Source organism: Artibeus jamaicensis, unplaced genomic scaffold (genome assembly GCF_021234435.1).
Source record: "Artibeus jamaicensis isolate MK-2021 breed Jamaican fruit bat unplaced genomic scaffold, CSHL_Jam_final contig_135, whole genome shotgun sequence".
Lineage (NCBI taxonomy): Eukaryota > Metazoa > Chordata > Mammalia > Chiroptera > Phyllostomidae > Artibeus > Artibeus jamaicensis.
In genome coordinates, this window is record NW_026521267.1 from 1,525,999 (window position 1) to 1,551,804 (window position 25,806).

At 40.1% G+C, this 25,806-nt stretch overlaps 1 protein-coding gene across 7 annotated transcripts in view; it reads right to left on the reverse strand.

Annotated features, from left to right (window-relative positions):
• NINL (ninein like) overlaps window positions 1-25,806 on the reverse strand; it is a 208,288-nt gene that overhangs the window by 93,434 nt on the left and 89,048 nt on the right. For all 7 annotated transcript variants that reach the window (XM_053667257.1, XM_053667264.1, XM_037155282.2 and 4 more), the window contains 3 exons: window positions 10,268-10,364; window positions 2,715-2,887; window positions 980-1,046 (listed from right to left, as the gene is read on the reverse strand). In XM_053667257.1, coding sequence (XP_053523232.1) covers window positions 980-1,046; window positions 2,715-2,887; window positions 10,268-10,364 — 337 coding nt within the window. The remainder of the gene's footprint in view (window positions 1-979; window positions 1,047-2,714; window positions 2,888-10,267; window positions 10,365-25,806) is intronic.

A 25,806-nucleotide genomic window follows, 5' to 3' on the forward strand; every position in this document is an offset into this window, starting at 1 on the left:
GGTTTATTTCTCAAGGGTACCAGAGGATGTAAATAAATTTTTCGAGGTTTGACATGAGTGTTCATGCACTGCTATTGGTTCTAACTCAGATGGAAAAGTTTCTGTTCAAAGTTGGAAAGAAACCAACCTGCTCTATGGGCAGAGAGCAAGTACCAAATTGTTCCGTGAATAACCCATCCCAGAAGCCCTTTCTTAGACTCTGAGTCTAAAGAGATTAATACATGATGAGTTGGCTGTTCTTCCAAACATTCAGCAGCACAGATGGATGTTCAGGTTAGTTGCCCTGAATTCTACAGAAGTGAATGTTGAACAAACAATGGTCCTGTGCTTGAGGAACACAATCTAGAGGTTGTCAATACCAACTGCTGATATTCTGTTGCAGCAGAAATTCAAGGTCAACTCTGGTATCCCTCTCTCTAAGCCAAGTTTTTGCACTCTGTCTTGTGGCACATCACAAGCCAATGTACGCTATTTGCTTAAATATACTTGCTACTGCTTTCTGGTTGCTTCTGTAAGGTTCCCAAAGACCGGAGCTATGTCTTGCACTCTATATGGGGCACAGACAGGTCGCCTAGAGGATGGCAAAACTATTCACTCACAGGAGGGGAGAGGCTGCACCCAGTCCTATGCATCAGGAAGGGGGCAAAGGGCCTGACCTGGGAGCAGTGGGTTTTAGACTCCAGGGCCACACCTGCCAAGTAACATCATGCTGGTCCCTGCAGACTGTGAAATGTGACAGAACCACACTGCTTCCTTAGCCAATGGACTCTACCTTAGGGTCTGAACTCAGGTGATACTGAGGTCAGAGTGACAGCCTCATAGCTAGAACCACCCTCAAGAAGAAGCCCACCATGGACACTGCCCACATTACACGCTTCCAGGAAATTATACTTGGCTGGCTCACTGTTCGACGACCAAGCCCCTGGAGCTTTTAGAGCACTGGTGAAAGGCAGCACCAATCATGATGCTACAACTTTACCTTTTGCTTCAAACAACTCATTCTGAAGTTCTTTAGAACTTTCAACTTCTTCATCTGACTTGAAACTCTGCGGAAAAATGGAAAAAAAAAAAAAAAAAAGGACATGAATCCCTCAGAGGATGTGGCAGTGGGCAGAGTACCAGGAATAAGTAGATGGTATGTCTTGGTGTTGGGTAGTGACAGCCAAGGAAGAGAACTAACAGACTGGTGAGATGCAGCTCTTTCAAATAAAACCCCACTACTTCAAGGGTGGCCTTCACACCTAGGCAGTAGTTCACAATAAAAACACAACAAAAATTTGTACTGTACCTAACAGGAGAGAAAAATGCTCCCCAAACCAACATTTCTTAAAGAAGCATAGCCCTGGAGCTTTGGTTAACATTCCATCACAGGACAGGTTCTCAGTTTGAGGCTTCAAGGTCCTCAACCCATCCCTTATCACCTATATCAGTTCTGCAGCTGGAGGGAGAGCAGGTCTCTCAGTCCCATAAAGAGCTCCAAGGACAGCATGGTGTATAGCAAGCACTTGACATGTTGGCACCCTCTGCAAGCTGCATCCAAGGAAAGGGTCCATCAAGAAACTCCTGCTTGAGTAAAAATATCGTGTTATTGTAACTAAGGCAGCTGACCACCAAGTCAATATCTGCTTTGCATGTCCCATGACCAATTCAGGAATGACTGCTGATTGACTGAGACTTGACACTCCTAACAGCCAATACTGAATAGAGGGCAGGAATATGGGAGCAGTTGGTATGTCCCATTTTCAACTCAACCCAAAACCCTAAAGGCAGTGTCTCCATGTTCTAGTTCAAGGGACCAAAGCAGTTTTAAGAAGCAGGATGGCACACAAACATGGACCCACTTAAGGACCAAGTAAAAAGAGAAGAAAGCAAATGTCTGGGATTTGTTGGGGTTGCCCAGGTGAAGCACATCCCTGAGGCAAGTGACACTGGGATATAAACATATATTTGTTTCAACAAATGTTGACAATATAAACAAAATAATGTGGGGGCCGAGGGCTGTCTTATTAAAGGTAAGACCCCATACATCCCCCACCATCTGACAGAAGTGTCATCACAAAGAGCAAGAACCAGAAACATTTTGGAATCCTTGAAAATAGGTCTCATGAGTCCATAATGAACTTGCAGGCTATGTATCTGCCCTGTGGACATATTTCTTGACATGAAGCCCACAGGCTCCAGCAGCCCAGTTCCTGGGTCAGTCCCTGAGCCACATGAACAAGTCAGGCAGACTGGGGGCTGGAGTCAACTCCCAAGGCCCTAGAGGATCTGGCATGTGCTCCCCAAGTTGTAATTGTGTGGCTCAGTATATTATAACTGTTTGAAGCAGATGAGGCAGTGGGCTTTAACATCCAAATGCCTAACCTTGCAGCTGCATCACAAAGGTACATTCCTTTTGTATCCTTGGCTAATTACCACTCCCATGAAACTATATTATAAAAATAGGCTTTTTAAAAGGTTTTGTGTACAAACTCTCTACCACCTCATTGTTTGAAGGAGTATGCTTTGTGGACAGAATTCCCTGCAGATAAGTACATCTAAAGACACTTTAGAATGAAACGTCATGCTCCAAAATGCACTGAGCTCCTGGAGACAAAATGCCCAGGAATGCCTATTTCCCCCTTCACATCTTCCTGTAGTGAGCAGTAACTAAGTGAAAAGTTATTGCCCCAATGCTAGGCAGCCTGGGGTCAGAAAGAGGCAGGGTGACTCACCTCTACGCTTTCCAGAGACGCAGAGCATTGGATCTGGCTTCTCACAGTGGACTTGGCTTGCTGTTCTGATAAAAATTTGGTTCTGGTTGCAGAGTTGCATGGTTCAGGTAGGGTCCTACGGCCATACCACTTAGAGCTGCTCACATAATTTGGTGGGACAGCATGGGAAGCAGCTGGGGGGAAAAATGGGAAGCTTGTGGGGACAGGCCTTTAAAACAGCTTCTGGGCTCACACATGCCACTGAGATACCCTTTAAGAAGGTGTAGGTTCAGCCCTGGCTGGTGTGGCTCAGTGATTGAGTGCCAACCTGAGAATCAGAAGGTCGCTGGTTCAATGCCCAGTCAGAGCACATGCCTGGGCTGTGGGCCACATCCCCCATGTGGGGCATGCAAGAGACAACCACACATTGATGTTTCTCTCCCTCTCTTTCTCCCTCCTTCCCCTCTCAAAAAATAAATAAATAAAATATTTAAAAATATATTTAAGAAGGTGTAGATTCAGACACAAAGCCTATTTTTCACTGATGAATGTACTTTTATGCCAGAGAAACAACTGCAAAAACACAGGGAACAGTTAACAGCAATTATCCTGTTCCCTGGGGTGAGGACAGAGAATGCCAGGCAGGGAGATAGGACTCTCCACTCTAAACTACATGCTGTTTAAATTTTTTCAAGCATATTTTGCTCGTGTTTAGGTAATAAGAAAACTAATACAAAATCTAGTTTTTTATGCAAAGAATAAAAACACTCCAATAATCCAGCAACATACCACTCTAGAGACAAGAAGGTCCCTTTCTACCCCACTCACTCTAGGACCCCAAGGGACTGGACACACACCTCAAATGCAGCTGTGTAGGCTCAGGCTCCCCATAGATCTAAAGTCTTAGGTACAAACAGGTATGGACTTCAGTTTTGGGATTTGTGAGAATCCTGTATACCTTAATAATCTTGCACTTTCTTCTTCCCACTTTACCTGTCCACATCTGCACAGAGCAGCGGGGATCTCTCAGCCAGAGACAAGAAGACACTGACTCTGCGCAGAATCCTGGGCAGCAGGAAAAAGACAGGGGCGGGCAGCATGGGCAATGGCCAAGACAGGACGTGGGTTCAGAAGGAAGTGACTAGAATGGGCTAATTGGAAAGACATAGGGCCCAGTGAGACCAGGCCAGGCGAGGAAAATGAGGAGCATTTCAGTGCAGATGTGCCTTGAGCCTAATCCCAACATAAGTCACATTCTTTAAGGTTAAAAACACCATATTTCTTTCTGTCATACTCCAAATGCCTAGTCCACAGCCCCTGACCTTGGGACCATCAGAGGAGGAGGCTGGGCCCAAAATAGTTGACCAGAAGAAGGGTGATACCAGTGACAGACAAAAACTAGGGATGTGGGAGGAGTTTCTGGGAGGAAGATGCTCAGTTCCATGTGAGACATACAGAATATGAAGTAAGAGTGTAACATTTAAGGCAGCTGACAAAATGCAGGTTAACTATATAATTTCTCACCCTACTGCGGCACTTTGAGGTCATCCCAGGCATTGTTACTAATCACTTTGGAACAAGACATTGATTGACAGGGTATGTCCCAATAAACTCTCATCATGTGAGAGAGCTCATGGGATGTGCTGAAGAAGTGGGCCAAGTGTCCAAGTCAAGCAGAGGGAAAACAAGTGTCTGTAAGCAAACTCACACATGTTCAGAAGAGGCAAACTACAAACATGAAGAAAGGCTCTCAGTAGCTGAAAGGGTGAATGAGGGACTAATGAATAAAGGATCAATGAAGAAAAACATCTGATTTAGTTTGCCACTTACAGGGAGGCTACGGACTGGTTACTTGGGGAAGAGTCCTCCTCTTTCCACCCTAAATGGTGTTGGGAGAAAGATTTTTGTGTCAAGTAAGAAGTGGAAATCTGTGGCACATGTGGGAAAATGAGGTGCATAAAACTCAGCAGGGAGCTTTGGCATGCCCTCCTAAGCCATCAGAACCCTGCCGAAGCAGAGTCCTAGCCATTTCCTGGGCTCATCCAACTTGTTGGCACACCTGGAGATCATGCAACCAGCCCACGTTTCTGATCTGTAGGCTTGATTTTCCTTCCTTCCATTTCCCCTCCTTATTTGAGTCCTAGTCCATGTCTGCAATTCTATCCTGTCCTTGATGCTGGCCCCACTTCTTCACAGTTGCCAGCAAGTCAGAAGTTTCCTGAGAGTAATGAGCCACTGATAAAAACACATGCCTTTTTCATATATTCGCTAGTGTTCTCAAACACACACATACAGGACTTCTGGTCAAGATGAAGGCATAGGTAGACACACCGTGTCTCTTTGAACAGCCAAAAAAAGAACAATGACAAATTTAAAAACAAAAAAACAACCAGAACTGACAGAAAATCAAACTGTATGGAAGGCCGACAACTAAGGAGTTAAAAAAGAAAAATTAATTTAGATTGGCAGGAGGAGTGGAGACAGGCAGCTGGGCAGAGAGTGGTTGGAGGACCGAGGTGAGCAAGGCTGCAGCTGGTGAGCAAGGCGGTGGCTAGAGGACCCAGGGAGGCAGCAGATTTCGAACCAAATGGTCCCACATTTAAGTGCAGATACACCAGGAGAAACAACTGAGAAGCCAGACTGATGGGGCAACCCAGAGTTTCAATGCAAGGTAATAAAGCATCAAACCTCTGATTGAAAACACCTGGGTGGGTTGAGGTAGCAACAGGAGAAATTCCTAGCCTTACAGGAGAGTTTGTTGGAGAGACCCACAGGGTCCTAGAACATACACAAATCCACTCACCCAGGAGTCAGCACCAGAAGGGCCCAGTTTAATTGTGAGTAGTGGGGAAAGTGACTAAAAACTGGCAGAGAGTGGAGCAAGTGGCATTCTTCACTCTTAGACCCATACCCCACATACAGTGCCACAACACAGCAAAGTAGGTTGCACTGCTCAGGTGAATACCTAAGCCTCTGCCCCTTACTATGTTAATAGGCAAACCAAGACAAAAAAAAAAAAAAACACAAAAAACCAGTGGCCCAAATGAAAGAACAGATCAAAACTCCAGAAAAATACAACTAAGTGATGAAGAGATAGCCAACTTATCATATCAGATGCACAGTTCAAAACACTGGTAATCAGGATATTCACAGAATTGGTTGAATATGATCGCAAATTAGATGAAAAAATAAAAGCTATGCCAAGTGAAATAAAGAAAAATGTAAAGGGAACCAACAGTGATGGGAAAAAAACCGGGACTCAAATTAACACTGTGGACCAGAAGGAAGAAATAAACATTCAACCAGAACAGAATGAAGAAACAAGAATTCAAAAAAATGAGGAGAGGCTTAGGACCTCCAGGACATCTTTAAACATTCCAATATCTGCATCATAGGAGTACCAGAAGAAGAAGAGGAAGAGCAAGAAATTGAAAACTTATTTGAACAAATAACGAAGGAGGACTTCCCAATCTGGCAAAGGAAATAGACTTCCAGGAAGTCCAGGAAGCTCAGAGAGTCCCAAAGAAATTGGACCCAAGGAGGAACACGCCAAGGCACATCCTCATTAAGTTACCCAAGATTAAAGATAAAGAGAGAATCCTAAAAGCAGCAAAGGGAGACAGTTACCTACAAAGGAGTTCCCATCAGACTGTGAGCTGATTTCTCAAAAGAAACCTTACAGACAAGAAGGGGCTGGAAAGAAGTATTCCAAATCATGAAAGGCAAGGACCTATATCCAAGATTATTCTATCCAGCAAAGCCTTCACTTAGAGTGAAAGAAGAGATAAAGTGCTTCCCAGATAAGGTCGAGTTAAAGCAGTTCATCACCAAGCCCTTATATGAAATGTTAAAGGGACTTATCTCAGAAAAAGAAGATAAAAAATATAAACAGTAAAATGACAAGAAACTAATAGTTATGAACAACCACACCTAAAAAAAACACCAAAAACAAACTCAGCAAACAACTAGAATAGAACAGTATCACAGAAATGGAGATCACGTGGAGGGTTATCAGTGGAGGAGTGGGGGGTGGGGAAAGGTACAAAGAATTAGTAGCATAAATGATAGATAGAACATAGACAGGGGGAGGTTAAGAATAGTATAAGAAATGTAGAAGCCAAAGAACTTACATATATGACCCATGGACATGAACTAAGAGTGGGGGCATGTGGGCGGGAGGGGGTGTGCAGGGCGGAGGGTAATAAAGGAAAATGGGACAACTGTAATAGCATAATTAATAAAATATATCTTAAAAATAAATCAATTAAAAAGAAAACCACATACACATACACACACACGGTGTCCAAAAACTATACTTCCCTCCCTCAAAAAGGGAGCAATGCTACTCTAGGAAAGTGGCAAGGCAGAGCAGAATAATAAGTGCAGAGGAATAATGGTAAAATGATGAGGCAGCTCAGAGAATCAAAAAAGTCATACCGTCTTGGGGTGGGAAGGATGGTAAGTTGCCCAACCCAGCATATTTCAGTATGGGCACAACCCAGCTCCTTGTCACACACCCCAGAGTGTCCCAAGAGCACAACACATGGCCCCTCATGACCCTGATAGACAGGACAGCACAGCTGCTGACCCAAACCCTAAATACCAGGTTGTATCTTCTTGGTGTACATTTTTATTTATAGAAAAAAGAGTAACACAGTCTAAAAATTAAAATACATTTGGTTATATGTTCAATAACAGCCTTTAATGCAAAGCATAGAATGATGGGGAAGCAGGGATGTCCTTCAAAATCCAAGGGATTTGGTCTCACAATGACATTCTCCTTCCTGGAATATCAAAAGCACATTTTTCTGATTATGGTGGGAGACAATGGGAAGGACTGGCAAACAGATTAGACAGCAGGGAGACAGTGATGCTATGAATGGAGCAATGGGTGGCAAATAAGGCATTGAGAAGACAAATACCTAAACCACATTTGACAGAAAGGGCCTAAGACAGAGAGGTTAAGCCAGGGGTGGAAAGCTGAAATGAACATAATCTTGGAAGGCACCAGGCTCTTTCTGACTGTCATGGAACCCCTGTGGCTTCAGGATCACCAATGCCTGGTCAGCCTTTAAGCAGTGGGCACCGTGGCTCTATAAATGGGTGCTCGGAGATGGACACTGGTATGAGACCCATCTTCCGGCAGAAGAGGGAGGAAATATCTCAGTCAGTGCACACAACCATTTAAATGAGGAAAGCTTTAAAATACAAAAGGAAGTACAAAACAAAACTGTCATTGGTGAGAAAAAGCACAAGTTCTAAAATAGCTTCTTTTTCTAAGTACCTGAGAACATGTCTCACAAATCTATACAATTTTAGGCTTAGAAGCATCATGCATTCTCTAGTATAAAGAGGGGACATGCAGCGTCTGACACTGGGCACTTGTCTTTTAGGCACATTCTTAGCCACAGTCACACAATCACATTCCCAAATCCTGTGAGTTAGGAAAGGCAAGTGGTCTTCTTCACATCTTACAGAAGAAAAGTGTGAAAAAAAGCATCCAGTGAACACCATAGGGTCTTCTTCTCCTATTTCAGGGCTCTTTGCACTGTACTCAGGTGTCTTTGAAACCAGCAAGAGGAGGTAGGAAGGTGGCTGACCATGAGCACCCAGCAGAAGGAGCTGGTTCTGGCAACAGTGCATACAGAAGGACCTGGGACTTAAAGCTGGACAACCCACTTAAATAGTGGCCATCATTTATTGGCTGTGGGATCTTGGACAAATCCATTCATACCTTAGGCCTCAGCTTCCTAATCTGAATAATGGGTATGATAATGGGTACCATATCTAATAATTCATAGAATATCTATAACGGGTAAATGAAACCTATATGAAATATGCAGGGAGCTCAAAGCCTAACACACACAGAAGATATTCAATATTCTTAATCCACTTTGCTTCACTGCTGTAGGCCCCACACACGGTCACCCTGGCATCCAAATGTCACACACCTGCTGTGACCATTGATCCACCAGAGCTCCCTTCTTGATATTCTGATCAATATCATCACTTCCATCCTCAGACACACAGCCATATCGGAGGGAAATAAAGTCCCACTACCATTCCACTCACCCCAATACACACCTAAGGGAGTCAAACTCAGCCTTGGCAGGTCATGTGACTGCCACTCACAGCCTGAGGCCCAATGGAGCATCTTCTGACTCTTATCCAGCAACCTACATTCACCTGAGCTGACCTCCCTTCAAAATGCTCTCTCCACCTCCTGACTACTACCAAAGCCAAGTGGCTTTCCTCTTCAGGATGCTACTTCCACTTACAAATGTTATCTTTGTCCAACCAGTCCCATTTCAGTAATAAGAGTCTAATAAGTTTTATTAGCACAGCACAACACTATTGTCTGAGAAAAAGGATACACTGAGGTCTGTCCTGGGCTGCTGGCATCCTACCTGTTCTGCCAACCTCAGAAATCTAGAAACACCTTACACTATACTATAAATTCTTAAAATCTTCAACTCCTCCACATCCATTTTATCGTATCAACACCTTATTCTGTAAAGACAGCACATAGTATTATTTGATGCTTGTGATACTGTGAACTTATAGTAAGTACATATTTGGTCTTCATTCTATCCCTAGCACAGAGCTCTGATACCCTTGGAATTTTCAAATAAGAGCAATTACCCCTGAGTTTATGTCAATGAGGTGAATTCTCCAAAGCACCAAAAGATGGGGCTGGTTGCCAAGGGAACAAACCATATGATGAGAGGGTTGGAAATTTTGGCCCCACCCCCTGACCCCGAGAGAAGGGCCAAAGGCTGGAGCTTGAGTTTAATCACTAATAGCCAATGACTTGATAAGTCATTTTTATGAAGGCTTCATGTAATGAAACCTTCATAAAAATCCAAAAGGATGGGGTTTGGAGAACTTTTGAATACTGGGGAGAGTGGTGCACCTGGAGAGGGACCAGAAGCTCTGTGCCCATTCCCCATGCCTTGCCTTCTGCATCTCTTTCATCTGGCTTCTCCTTAGTTATATACTTTTATAATAAATCAGTGATCTAGTAAATAAAATGTTACTCTGAGTTCTTTGAGCTGCTGTATGCTGTAGCAAATTAATCAAACCTGAGGAGAGTATAGTGGGAACCTCTGACTCATAGCTTTTGAGCAGGAGCACAGGGGGCAACCTGAACTTGCAACCAGCTTCTGAAGTGAAGGACTAATGGGATTGAGTCATTAACCTACAAAATCAGACACTATCTCCAAGTAGATCATGTCAGAATTGATTTGAATTACAGAGCACCAAGATGGTGTCAGAGAATTGCTGGTATGGAAAAAACTACCATACATCTGGTGACCAGAGTACTATTAGTTTTCAGAGTATCATGTGCAGTATAAAGAAAAAAAATGGGGTTTTTACCTTATGACACTATTTTACAAATAAGGAAACAGAAGAAAAAATAGAAATGCTTTGTCCCAGTTGTCACAGCTTGGCAGTGATAGAGTGGGGTTAGAATTTAATCTCAGACCTACTAGGTTCTTCAATCAGAATATTATATTCCTAAATGTAACAAATAATGAAAATAAACTAAAGGTGAAAGGAGGATATTGTCTTACCTGATTCCAATGAGCTACTGTCTTCATCTGAGGAGCCAACACCAGCAACTGATGATAACACTGCCACAAAACCTTCCTTAAAATCCTCAAAGTTAACCTTGTTGAATTTAAGAAGAGAGGTCAAAGTTACTTTCAAGAGAAGGTATACATAATCCATCATCCTTTTGTTTTTCTCTCCTTAGATGAAAACATTTTACTGTTACCATTTGCACTGAGAACATTCAATTCATTTTTTTTCAAAAATTACCTTAATTTTTTTAAAAAGGAGGAGTTCTAAGATGGTAGTCACATAGAAAAATAAGAACTCACACCCTCCCAAGAGGGCACTGATATACAGAGTACCTATATATAGAGAGTAATTACTCCTAAGAGACAACTTGGGACTGAGTGAACAGCCTGTAAACAATAGAGGAGAGAAAGAAGGCTAGGAAAACATGGGAGACTCCCATTCTGCAGAAATTCTCTGGGAGTGAAGGTGCCAGTGAGCACCATTGTTTATATTCCTTTCCACCTCCATTGAGCAGTTGGGGGCTCTATCCAAGAGTTCTGGTCTACCTGCAATATTGCCACAGTGCATTCCCAGCCACACCACCCAGAGTACATTTTGGCTCCAAACAAAGGAAGCAAGCAGGATCAACAGGACATTCCTACACGAATCTGACCTACATTCCTAGATATATTACAGCTTGGTAGGCCAGTGCATCGAATGCCATAGGCACCTGCTTGGCTTCAAATGGCCTCTCAAAAATACCCAGCACACACAGTCTATGAGGCTGCTTCTACACAAGGTCACTTTGCCAAGACTGGGAGACAGAGATATTTTATATAATTCATGTAAACAAAGAAAGAACAGTGAGCAAAATGACAAGAACACTCTCACATGAAGGAAAAAAATTACCAAAGAAAAACCTAAATAAAACAAAGATAAGTAGTTAACCTGATAAAAAATATTAAAAGAAACAGTCATAAGGATGCTTACTAAACTTGAGAATGGAATAGAGGGACTTAGATCTTCAACAAAGAGTTAGAAAATATAGTAAATAACCAAGCAATGCTAAAGAATATATTGATGCACTAAAAAGAAATTAAGAGCAGTTTAGCTAACACAGAAGAAAAGATCAGCAACCCTGAAGACAGACTAGTCGAAAACAACCAATTACAACAGGAGAAAAAATTAATTGAGGATGGTTTAAGAGGCCTCTAAAACAACACCAAGCACACTAACATTCCCATTATATATGTCCCAGAAGAAGAACAAAGTCATGAAGAAAAGAAAACTTTGTTGGAAGAAATAATGCCTGAAAATTTTGTTAACTTGTGAAAGGAAACAGACATATAGGACCAGGAAACACGGAAAGTTCCACTGAAGATGAACCCAAAGAGAACAAGAAATATTGTAACTAAAATGGAAAAAAAAAAAAGCTAAAGAGACAATCCTGAAGGTAGCAAAAGGAAAAAAACTAGTTACATACAAATGAAACCTGCTAAAGATATCGGCTAATTTCTCAGCAGCAACTTTACAAGGTCAGAAGAGAGTGGCAGAACAGTTTTAAAGTGTTGAAAGAAAGAAACATACAATGTAAAATAATATACACAGAAATGTTATCAATCAGAATTTAAGGAAAGAAAAGAGTTTCCTGGACAAGCAGAAAATAAGAGTCACCTTTAAACAAGCTTTACAAGAAATGCTAAAGGTCTTCCATAAACAAAAAAGGAAAACCTATAACTAGAAGTCAAAAAATATGATAAGAAAACTCAACAGGAAAAGGCAAATATTTATATTTAACGAATACAGTGAAATTAAAAAACAAAGTGTACAGGGGGGAGTAGAAATGTAGTCCTTTTAAAATAGAGTCAAACTTAAATGACTATCAGCTTGAAATAGATTGCGATAGATATAAAAACTAATGGTAACAAAAAAACAGAAACCTACAAAGGACATACACAAAGAACAAAAAGAAAGGCACCCAAACAAATGCTAAAGAAAACAAGCAGGCCACAAGGAATGGGATCAAGAGAAAGAAACAAGGGAGAACTACAACAACCATCAAAAAAGAACAAAATAAAAATAGGTGTATATTTTCCAATAATTATTTTAAATGAAAATAGATTAAATTCTCCAATAAAAAGACACAGATAGGATGGCTGGACAGATTAAAATACATGGTCCATCTACATGCTGCTAAAGAAACTCACTTCAAATTGAAAGATTCATACAGGCAGGGAGAGAGAAAGTTATTCCATGAACATAGAAATGAAAAGAAAGCTGAAATAGCAATACTCCTATAGACAAACCATATTAAAAAAAGAATGTAAAAAATACAAAGAAGGACATTGATAATGAGAAAGGGTACACACAAGAACAGGTATCATAATTGTAAATAAGTATGCACCAAACATAAGAGCACTTAAATATATAAAGCAAATAATAAAGAACATAAAGGGAGAAATTCACAGTAATTCATAAAATTCATAAAAGTAGGGAATTTTAATGTCTTAATCACATGAATGGATAGATCATCCAGGCAGAAAATTAATAAGGAAATAGTGGTCTTAAATGTCACAGCAGTCCAGATTAACTTAATAGACAATTGTAGAACATCTCATGTCAAAATGACAAAATACACACTTTTTCATATGCTCATGGAATACCTTCCAAGGCAGATCCCATTAGGTCAAAAAACAAGCCTCAATAAACTCAACAAAATGGGTATCATATGAAGCATATTTTCCAACTACAATGTCATGAACTAGAAATCAACTATAGCAGAAAACAGATAAAACACAAATACACACAGACTAAACAACATGCTACTAAAGGACCAGTGGGTCAAGGAGGATATCAAACAGGAAGTGAAAAGCAACCATGAGGGACCCAAGGTGGGAACAGAATAGATGGAAGCTACATTCAAATGCTCGCAAGACCAAACTGGAATTACAACTAAAATATAGAGCAATCAAATCAAATAACCAGCTGAACACGAGTTGCACACACTCGATAGCCAGCTTCAGGCAATATCTGAGCAGGATCCAATTAGCTTCACAAGCAGCATATCCAAACAGAGATCTCAGCGGACACCATAACCTGCTGAAACAAATAATGCTATGTGTGGTCAGCATTGACAAAAAACTTAAAAACAGTGGTAGAGATGATTTTCACAGTCAGCCAGTCTGAGGGTTGACCCTATTTGGGTTGACTCAAGATACAAATGGGCCAATGACAATCAAGACTCAATTACAACTGTAAGGCCAACATAACCCACAAAAGGGTCATTCCTGGATTACCCAGAGCAGATGATCAAGGTGACTGTGACAAGGGGTTTAAAAGAACACCTACTTCATAAAGCTATACTACAAAGACTGGGAGCCATAGGAGACCTAAATAATACATAGAAAAAAAAAAACACAAAGAGACAGCCAATGGGGACACAAAGAAACATGCCCCAAATGAAAGAATAGGAGAAATATCCAGAAAAAAAACTAAAATTATGGCAAACAATTTACTAGATACAAAGTTCCAATGATTATAAGGATGCTCAAGGAACTTAGAACTGTAAGAAACTTAGTGAAAAGTACAAGGAACATAGTAGTTCTACAACATGAAAAAAGACAGAAACCATTAAAAAAGACCCAGTCAGAAATGAGGATTACATATCTGAAGTGAAGAATACACCAGAATAAGAGGACTTCCGCCAAGATGGAGGCGTAGGTGGAAACACTATACCTGCTCGAACAACAAAGTTTTAGCAACAAAAATGCAGCCAAACCACAGAAAATTGAACTATATGGAAGTCCGACAACAACAAACCCTTCAGCCAAACCTGTATGAGGGGCGGAGGCAGCAGCAGAGCGGGGTCGAGCAAGAAAGATCCACTGGGCCTACCCGGGCACACAACCCAGGCACACAGGCAGCCGTGGGCAGATTCTAGGTGTGGAGTAGCAGCGGGCGGATCCACTGAGGGCTGGCCGCGGTCACATATTCACAGGTAGATAAACCGGTGAAGGAACAAGCAGTGAGACGGACCATGCAAGCCCGAGCCCTGGAAGCAGCAGAGGGGAGGGCTATTGCCCCACTCTGACCCCGCCCCCACATACAGCGTCACAAACCAGCGACTAAGTTGCCCCGCCCTGGTGAATACCTAAGGCTCCCCTCCTCAGACGTAACAGGTGGGAACAGACTAAACATGGCTCAAGAAGAACTCAAAGCTCCAGAGCCAATGACTCTAAGCGATGAAGAAATAGCCAAACTTTCAGATGCATAGTTCAAAACACTGGTGACCAGGATGCTCACAGAATTGGTTGATTTTAGTCACAAATTAGAGGAACAAATTAAGGATAAACTAATTGAAATGAAGGAAAATGCACAGGAAACCAATAGTAATAGAAAGGAAACTGGGACTCAAATCAAGGGAGTGAACCAGAAGGAAGAAAAAAATCACCAAACAGAAAAGGATGAAGAAACAAGAATTCAAAAAAATGAGGAGAGGCTTAGGAACCCCCAGGACATCTTTAAATGTTCCAACATTCGAATTATAGGGTGTTGAATTAGAAGGGGAAGAGAAACAGCCACCAGTGGATAACTTATTTGAACAAATAATACAGGAGAACTTCCCCAATCTGGCAAAGGAAATAGACTTCCAGGAAATCCAGGAAGCTCAGAGAGTCCCAAAGAAGTTGGACCCAAGAAGGAACACACCAAGGCACATCATCATTACATTAGCCAAGATTAAAATGAAGGAGAGAATCCTAGAAGCAGCAAGAGATTAAGGGGACAGTCACCTACAAAGGTGTTCCCATCAGACTGTCAGCGGATTTCTCAAAAGAGACCTTACAAGCAAGAAGGGGCTGGAAAGTATTCCAACTCATGAAATCCAAAGACCTACATCCAAGATTGCTCTATTCAGCAAAGCTTTCATTTAGAATGGAAGGGCAGATAAAGTGCTTCTCAGATAAGGTCAAATTCAAGGAGTTCATCATCACCAAGCCCTTATTATATGAAATGTTAAAGGGACTTACCTAAGAAAAACAAGATAAAAAAGATGAACAGTGAAAGGACAGCAAACTCACAGTTATTATCAACCACACCTAAAACAAAAGCAAATTAAGAGGACAGCTAGATCAGGAGCAAACCATAGAAATGAAGATCATATGGAGGGTTAGTAACAGGGGAGTGGGAGAAGGAGAAGTGGGGAGAAGGTACACAAAATAAGTAGTGTAGACGGTAGATAGAAAATAGATAGGGGAAGGGCAAGCATAGTATGGGAAATATAGAATCTAAAGAACTTGAGACATGTGGTCATAAACTAAAGGGGGGGATGGTGAGGGGAGGGGGTGTGCAGGGTGGAGGGAAATGAAGGGGGAAATAGAACAACTGTAATAGCATAATCAATAAAATATATTTTTTTTAAAAGAATACACCAGAATAAAAAAGTCAGTTGGGTGAAGCAGGGGATCAATTCAGCACTTTAGAAGACAGAGTAGCAGAACACACATAATCAGACTAGCAAAAAAAATTTTTTTAAATGAGGCTAGTTTAAGGTCCTTTGTACAACATGAAAGTGAACCAATATCCATATCATAGGGATACTAGAAGGGCATGAGAGTGAGCAAGGAATTGAGAACCTGTTTCAAGAAAAAAAATGACAGAAAACAACCCTAATCTGGTGAAGGAAAACAACACACAAGTTAAGGAAGAACGGAGTTCCCAATGAGAAGAATCCAAAAAGGCTCATACCAAGACACATCATAATTTAATTGGCAAAAGTTAAAGACAAAAAGAGAATCTTAAAAGCAGCAAGACAAGAACAGGTACCTACATAGGAGCTCCGATAAGACTACCAGATGATTTCTCAACAAAAACATTTCAGGTCAGAAGGCATAAAATACTCAAAGTGATAAAAAGCAAGGACCTACAAGATTACTCTATCCAGCATTCTATCATTTATAGTAGAAGGACAGATAAAGTGCTTCCCAGATAAGGTCAAGTTAAAGAAGTTCATCATCACCAAGCCTTTTATATATGAAAAGTCAAAAGGACTTATCTAAGAAAAAGAAGATCAAAACTATGAACAGTAAGATGAAAACAAACTCACAGCTACAACTGAACTTACAAAATAAAAACAAAACTGAGCAAACAACTAGAACAGGAACAGAATCACAGAAGTTGAGATCACATGGAGGGTTCTGACTGGAGAGCAGGTAGGGGGAAAATGGGAAAAAGGTACAGGGTATAAGAAGCATAATTAGTAGGTACAAAATAGGGAGACATTAAGAATAGCATAGGAAATAGAGAAGCCAAAAAACTTATATACACTACCCATGGACATGAACTAAGGGAAGGTGAGTGGGAGTGCTGGAGGGTAGGAGGCTTTGGGTCTGCTTCCAAATTGTTCATTTGAGTTCTGGTTTTCTTCCCTTCACTGTTGGTTCCCTGTATATTTTTCTTTTTCTCACTTTGCATAGCCTTCACTTTTTCTTCTATTTTGTGACCATACACATCTATTTCTGTGAGCATCTTATTTACCCGTGTTTTGAATTCTGCTCCTGATAGGTTGGCTATGTCTCTGTTCTTTAGCTCTTTTCCTAGAGTTTTGATATGTTCTTTTATTTGGGCCATATTTTTTGTCCCAGTGCACATGTTACATTGTAAGGGGTGTAGCCTTAGGTATTTGCCATGGTAGGGCAACCTACCTTACTGCATTGTGGCTCTGTACGTGGGGGAGGGGTCAGAGAAGGCCACAGTACTACTTACTCAGCTCTCAGCCAGCTTTCAGTCACTTCCCCTACCACTCACAAACAAACTGTGCCCTTCTGGTGCTGATTCCCAGGTGGCCGGGTTGGTGTGTATTTAGAACTCCAGAGGTATCTACAACAAACTCTCCTGAAATGCCAGGAGTTTCTCCCACCACCACTACCCACTTATATTTTTATAGCCATGGGTTTTGAGGCTTTGCTTTCTCACCCTAGAATCCTGGGTTGCATGGTGTGTCTCGCTCCCTGGTTGTTTCTCCTGGTTTACCTGCATGGGAATAAATATGGATCTGCCAGGCACCGCCTAGCCCATCTGGTCCTCAAGTCACCACCTTGCTGTGAGCCCTGTCCACCCAGCTGCCTGTTTCTGACCCTATTTCCAGTCTAGATGAGTGTTTCTTCTTTAACTCTTTAGTTGTTAAGATATCCATACAGTATGATTTTCTGGAGGCTCTGGTTGTTTTACATTTTTAAATTTGTTGTTGTCTTTTTGGTTAGGCAAGGAGACAAAGTGTACCTAGGCCTCCATCTTGGCCAAAAGCATTATTTTATGTTTTTATTTTGACCTACTTATCTTTTCTTCTTTCTTTCCTCCCCCTGAATGTATTATTTTTTCAAGTATTTCACTTTTCCTTTTTTAATCTAGAAGTTATGCACTCTATTTCCATTCTCATGTTTTCCCTAAAATTTATAACATACCTTTAACTTATCAAAGTTTATTATTATTCAATACTTTTAGCATTCTATAGGACAATATCAAGATTGTCCAATACTTTAATTTCAATTACTACACTCATGACTTACTCCATTGTCATATATTTTAACTATATTTTACATCCAATAATATATCTATTTTTTACTTATTTCATATTGTTGTTCAAGTATAGTTGTCTCCATTACCCCCGTACCACTCCTGTCTGCCCTACACATCCCCACTGCTTACCTTCAACCATTATCCCTGAACCACTCCTGCATTTCCTACACATCCCTATCTCTCACCCTTAAACCTACTCCCCTTTGGCTTTGTCCATGTGTCCTTTATACATGTTGCTTGAAAGACCTCCCCTCCTTCCCCCACATTACCCACACCTACCTCCCCTCTGGTAATTGTCAGGGTCTTCTTTATTTCAATGTCTCTAGTTATGTTTTGCTGGCTTGTTTGCAGTGTTGATTAGGTTCTAATTATAGGTGAGATCCTATGGTATTTATGTTTCACTACCTGGCATATTTCACTTAGCATGATGTTCTCCAGATACATTCATGCTGTTGTGAGAGTAGGAGCTCCTTCTTTATTCCTGCTGCATAGTATTCCTTTTTGTAAATGTACCACACTTTGTGATCCACTTATTTACTGATGGGCACTTATGCTGCTTCCAATGCTTGGCTACTGTAAATTGTGCTGCCATGAACATTGGGGTGCACAGTTTCTTTTGAATTGGTGTTTTAGGATTAATAGGGTATAATCCCACTAGTGAAACTGCTGGGTCAAAAGGCAGCTCCATTTTTATTTTCTGAAGAAATTCCATACTGTTTTCTACAGTGGTTGTACCAGTGTGCATTCCCACCAACAATGAACTAGGGTTCCCTTTTGTCTACAAACTCACCGGCTCTTGTTGTTTGTTAATTTTGTTATGATGACCATTCCGACCAGTGTGAAGTGGTAGCTCATTGTGGTTTTAATTTACATGTCTGATGGCTTGTGGGCATCCTTTCATGTATCTCTGGGCCCTCTATATATCCTCCTTGGAGAAGTGTTTGTCCGGGTCCTTTGCCCATTTTTTAATTGGATTGTTTGTCTTCCTGAAGTGGAATCATGTGAGTTATATACATATTCTGGAGATCAAACCCTTGTCCGAGGTATTATTTGCAAATACGTTTTCCCATACATTTTGGTTCCCTTTTCATCTTCCCAATGTTTCCTTAGCCAAGCAGGTTTTTATTTTGATGAAGTCTCATTTCTTTATTCTTTAATTGATGCCCACTACTCTAGGAGACATGTCAGTGAACATACTGCTGCATGGAATATCTCAGATTTTCTTCCCTATGTTACCCTCTAGAACTTTTATGGTATCATGACTTATATTTAAGTCTTTTATCCAACTTCAGTTTATTTTTGTATCCTGGTATAAGGTGGTGGTCAAGTTTCATTGTTTTGCATGGAGCTGTCCAGACTTCCCAACACCATTTGTTGAAGAGGCTATTTTTCACTCCATTTTTTATTCTGCCACCTTTATCAAATATTAATTACCCACAGAGACTTGGGTTTCTTTCTGGACTCTCTGTTCTATTCCATTGATCTATGTGTCTGTTCTTATGCCATTACCAGACTGTTTTGATTACCACGACCTTGTAATATAGTTTGATGTCAGGTATGGTGAGCCCTCCTACTGTATTCTTCTTTCTCAAAATTGCTGATACTATTTGGGGTCATTATAGTTCAATATAAATTTTTGAAATGTTTGTTCTATGTCTGTGAACAATGCCATTTGTGCTTCAGTAAGGATTGAGTTGAATCTATAAATTGCTTTGGGTAGTATGGACATTGAGATTATGTTAATTCTTCGAATTCATGAACACAGTAATGTTTCCATTAATTTGTCTCTTCCTTAATACCTTTCTTCTGTGTTGTGTAGTTTTCTGAAAACAGGTCTTTTAGACTTTGATTAGATTTATTACCAGGTACATCATTTTTCTTACTGCCATATTAAATGGGGTTTTTTCCTGGTTTCTCTTTCTGATATTTCTTTTGTGCAGTACAAAAATGCTTTCAATTCTGAATATTGACTTTCTATCCTGCTGCTTTTCCATATTCATTTATTAGATAGAGTAGTTTTTTGGCACAGTCTATAGGATTTTGTATGCACACTATCATGTCATCTGCAAACAATAAACAGTTTTGTCTCTCCCTTTCTAGTTTGGATGGCTTTTATTTCATTTTTTTCTAGCTCACTGTGGCTAGAAATTCCATTACTATGTTTAATAGCAGAGGTGAAAGCGGACATTCCTTTGTTGTTCCTGTTCTTAGGGGGGGATTTTTTATTTTGCCCATTGAGTATGATACTGGGTGTATGTTTTTCATTCATAGACTTTATAATGTTGAGGTATGCTCCCTCTACTCCCACTTTTTTATGATAAATGGGTGCTGTACTTTATCAAATGCTTTTTCTGCAACTATTGACATGATTATGTGATTTTTGTTTTTCTTTTTGTTTATGTGATGTATTATGTTGAGAATATTGTACCATCCTTGTATCTGGGATGAATCCCACTTGATCACAGTGTATGATTTTTTTTAATGTATTGCTGGAAGGGGTTAACCAATATTTTGTTGAACACTTTAGAGTCCATGTTCGTCAGTGATATTGGACAGTAATTTCTTCCTTTGTTGCATCTTTATCTGGTTTGGGGATTAGGATGATGTTGGTTTTATAAAGAATTGGGAGTCTTCCTTCTTCTTAGACTTTCTGGAACAGTCTGAGAAGGATAGGGGTTAGTTTTTCTGTAAAAGTTTTTTATAAAATTCGCCTGTGAAATCATCTGGTCCAACGCTTTTGTATACATGGAGATTTTTTATTACTGCTTCAACTTCGTCAGCTGTTATTGGTCTGTTCAGGCTTTCTGCTTCTTCATTCTATCTTGGAAGATTCTTTTTTTCTAGAAATTTGTCCATTTCACCTAGGTTTTCAATTTCTTGGCATATAGTTGTAGTAATTTCTTACAATCCTTTGTATTTCTGTGGTATCAGTTGTAATCTCTCCTCTTTCAGGTGAGATTTTTTTTTATTTGGGTCTTCTCTCTTTTTTTTTTTTTTGATGAGTATGCTCAAAAGCTGGTTGGTTTTGTTCATCTTTTCTAATAACCAGCTCTGGATTTATTGATCCTTTGCATTGTTCCTTTACTCTCTATGTCATTTAATTCTGCTCTGATCTTGGTTATTTCCTCTGGGCTGTCGGTGTTGTTGTTCCTCTAGTTCTTGTAGGTGTAGGGTTATGCTGTTTATTTGAAATGTTTCTAGCTTTTTAGGTAGACCTGTATTGCTATGAACTTCCCTCTCATTACTGCCTTTGCTCTTTCCCATAGGTTTTGTACTTGTGTCATTTTCATTTGTCTCCAGAAACTTTTTGATTTCTTCCTTGACCTCATTCTTGACCCATTCATGGTTTAATAGTATGTGATTAGATCTGAATGAGTCTGAGGGTTCCTGAGTTTTATCCTTGAGGTGGGTTTATAGTTTAGTCCCTTGTGGTCAGAGAAAATATTTGATATGATTTCAATTTTCTTGAATTTTTTGAGGTTTGTTTTGTGTGATATCATGTGGTCTATATTTGAAAATGTTCCATGTGCAATTGAAAACAATGTGTATTTTGCTTCTTTGGGATGAAAGGTTATATATATCAGTTAAGTCTATTTGATTTAGGGCATTGTTTAATGCTGTAATATCCTTGTTGGTATTTTGTTTGAGAGATCTATCCATTGTTGACAGTGGGATGATAAAATCCCATAGTATAATGTATTGCTGTCTATATTTTTCTTGAAGTACTCCAAGATTTTGTTTATATATTTAGGTGCTCCCATGTTGGGTGCATATATATTTATAATGTTTATCTCTTCTTGATGAATTTGTCCCTTGAGTATTATGATGAGCCTTTCTGGGTCTCTTTTATGGCCCTTTTTCTGAAGTCTGTTTTGTATGATATGAGTATTGCTACCCTGGCTTTTTTTCCCTGTCTATTCACTTGGAACTATTTTTTTCCAACCCTTCACTTACAGTCTGTGTAGGTCTTTTGTTCTGAGGTGGGTCTCTTGTAGGCAGAATATCTGAGGGTCAGGATTTCTTCTCATTCAGCTACTCTATGTCTTTTGATTGAAAAATTAAAACCATTTACATTAAGGTTATTATTGAGAGGTGACATTTTACTTCATACCTATGATCCTCTCTCTCTCATTCTTATTCTTCCTTTTCTTGAAGCAATTACTTAAGCATCTCTTGCAGTGCCATTTTGGTGAAGATGTATTCTTGGAATATTTCTTGCTTTTTCCATCTCACGTGGAGCATTTCCATTGAGAAGCCTTTGGGGGGCTTCCTGGTATGTTACTTTCTGTTTATTCCTTGCTGCTTTTAAGATTCCCTGTCTTTTTTTGAATTTGCCACCTAAATTATGATGTGCCTTGAAGTGTACCTCTTTGGGTTTCTCTTGATTCCTACATTTTCGTGACTTTTTTCTCTCATCAAATTAGGGATATTTTCCATCATTAGTTTTTGAAAGTTTTTCTATCCCTTGCTCTTCTTCTTCTGGTATCCTTATTATATGGGCATTATTATGCTTTATGTTATCCTGCATTTCCCTTTACCCATGTTCTTTCTTTTTGCATCTTTTTTTTTGTTTTCTTGGCCTTTTTCTACCTTGTCCTCCAGCTCACTGATTCACTCCTGTGTTTCATCAAGCCTGCTTTTGATTCCTTCTACTATGTTCTTCAATTCAAAAATTGTATTCTTCATTTTCTCTTGGTGCTTGTTGATAGTTTCTATGTCCTTTTATATTCACATATATTTTTCAGTAAGTTCCTCGTAATTTCCCTGTAGTTTCTCATAATTCTCAGTAAGCTCATTGAGCTTCCTTATAAACACTGCTTTGAACTCAATATCTGATAGTTCACTTGTCTCTGTTTCATTTAGCACTCTTTCTGAGAAATCCTCCTTTCCTTTCAATTGGGGGTTGTTTCTTTGTGTTCCCATTATTTGTGGGACTCCTCTTGTTTGATTGGGCTTTTTGAAATGAGCTTTTTTTGACTTCCTGAGTTTGTAGTGTGAACTTCTATTATAGGAGACCTGAGATTCAGTGGTGCAATCCCCTTGATCTCCTGAACTTGATGCTCTTGTGATGCCCTATATACTGTGTATGTTGGCTCTCTAGATGTAATTGGGTTTTGATTCTTGTTGGGGCATTCCTTGGTGGGTCCTTTCCTCCAGCTGGTTGAATGAGGGTCACTCTGCCCACCATGTCTTGTATGCTGTTGTTCAGGTGCTGCCAGAACCAAACCACAAAGCCCAGGAAACAAACCTACATCTGCAGAAATAACTATACCCTGCAATCCCACTATCAACAGCAAATGAACCAGTATTAATAATGGTGTAAAGAGTTTAAGACTAATATAAGAAAGGAGAGAAACTACGGTATAAAATCTAATCACTTAATATGCACAAACTTGATGGATAAGAAGTTAATGTTAAAAAGCTGTGCAGGAAAGAAAATATTGCAAATCATGGAGAAGACCACAGTGGATTTCGTCTTGGCAGTCTCTAGTATTTACTACTGTTTCTCTTTCTGGATCTGTCTTTGTGAATCATATGTTGACCCCACCTGACCTTAAGCAGTTTGCTCTGAGCCAGCCAGGGATCTACTGTCTGTGGCTGTCTCCTTCAGTTTTTAATCAAGTCATTTGCCTTCAGCACTCAGGTTTAAACCCCAGAGGGCAGGGCAGAATCCCTCCTGGAGTTGGGCCTATTGGTTCCTCTAAGGCTGCTGCTGCTTGGAGGGGAGTGGTCTGCCTTAGCAGGATGGCTGCTTCAGTGTGGGGTATGACTTGGCATTGGTATTTCAGGATCTACTCTCTCAGCTCTCTCCCCAAAGCTTTTGTCCCCAGTCTCTCCTCAAGCATCTCTAGCCCACTCTGCCCTCGGGAGCCCATTCTTACCTAGTCTGGAACCCTGGGCAAGTGGCTGCAAATGAAAATTAGTGTGTTGGCCCTTTAAATGACAATTTGAGTCTCCAGCCATCCATCACTGGCAAAGAGCAACCTTCCAGCTTTTCACCACTGCTTGTTATCTGTGTACATTTCTGGCTCAGTTGCTCTAGGCTGGGAATCCCAACTCAGGGTTCAGATCCCACATGTTTCAGGGGTTCCAACTGGTTCCCTAATTATCCTTCTGGAGCTGCTGCCTTGGGCACCTAGCCAGCCTTCTTGAGTCTCCACCTCACTCCTCACTAGTCAGATTGTGCTGAAGTTGATTCTTCTGTCCGAGGTTATTGTTGCTATTTTCTGTTGCTATTGTTCAGTTGTTTGTTCTGGGTGATATCTGTGCAATCTAGTTGTAATTCCCAATTGTTCCTGGGAGGTTATTGTGGTTCCACTCCTCCTCCACTCCTCCACTATAAGGAACCTATCCAAAATGTATTTTTTTTATATAGTCAACGAACATTTACAATTTTCCAAATACTACTTTGTTTTAATTTCTTCTTGCATTTTTACATGTGTCAGATAATTTTCTTGTACTTGAAGTACATCCTTAAAATTTCACTTTTCTTAAGTATGCTGGTGCTAAACTCTCTTAGTTTGATTGTGTATGTGTTTATTTCATCTTTATTCTCTTTTAGCAGAAAAATAACTTATAAAAAGAACAATTGAAGTGATCAAGATGTCCCTAAAAAGAATGGGTAATTAAATTGCTATATAGTTAGACAAAGAAATGGGACAATAAGAAAAAATAAGTGATAGAAACAAAAACATGAATATATCTCACGAATATAACATTGAATAAAAGAAGGCACAGTATGGTTTGGCTGGGTGGCTCAGGTGGTTGGAGCAGGATCACATACACAAAAAATTTGCAGGTTTGATGACAGTCAGCGAACATACCTAGGTTGCAGGTTCTATCTCCGGTCACAGTGCATACAGAAGGCAACTGATCAATAATTGTATCATCACATCCATGTTTTTCCCCCTCTCTTTCTCTGTTCCCATCCTCCCCTTCTCTCTCTCTAAAATCACTTTAAAAATCCTTGGGTTAGAGATTTTTAAAATATGAAGAAAAATAAGTCAGAGGGTATATGGTGTGCATATACTGTACCTTTCCATTTATATAAAGTTCAGAAATAGGCAAAATAAAACTATGGTGTTAGTGTCAAGACAATAATTACCTTTGGTGGCAGAGGGACTACAAGAGAACATGAGGAGGGATTTGGGATGCTGGTTCCCAGATGTGTTCAGTGTGGGATATTCACTGGGTTGTATACTTTTACATGAGTTATTTTCTCTATGTATACTTCAATGAGAGCCATACAGAAAGAAATTAACAAAATTAATTAACTATGCATATCAAAATCTCAGCAATCATTTTTTGAAAAGTTAGGCTTGGTGCTGTAGGTCTCAGTAACTTCCCAAATCTGGCTCAGAATTTGCATGAGCATATCTGTTGCTGCCACTGACCATTAAATGCTGCTTGCGTTTGGCTTGTGGAAGCCTCTGTCTGGAATATGCAGATATCATGACCTGAAACTGATTATTTATGTATTTGTATATTTTCTGTCTCCCCAGTTAGCATGTGATCTCACCACTGACACATATTCAACAAATATTTATTGGATGTGTTTGTATTTATATCCTCCATAACTGAGCAAATTCACCTTCTCATGACTGCATTCTTTCACCTTCATTTTAAAGTATATTTTATTGATTATTATATTAAAAACTTCCCAATTTTTTCCCTTTATCTGTCCTCTGCCCTGCACCCCCAACTCTCCAGCATTTCCCCTCTTAGATCATGTACATGGGTTGTACATATAAGTTCTTTGAATTCTGTCTCCAACACCATTTTTTACCTCTCTATTTCATGCCTACCAATTATGCTTCTTATTCCCTGTACCTTTTTCCTCCTGTTCCTCCCCTCCCCTTCTCCACTGAAAACCCTCCATGTGATGTCCTTTTCTCTGATTCTATTCCCGTTCTAGTTGTTTCCTTTCGTTTTTGTTGTCTTTCTTTTTTTTAAGGGTCAATTGTTGATAGTTGCA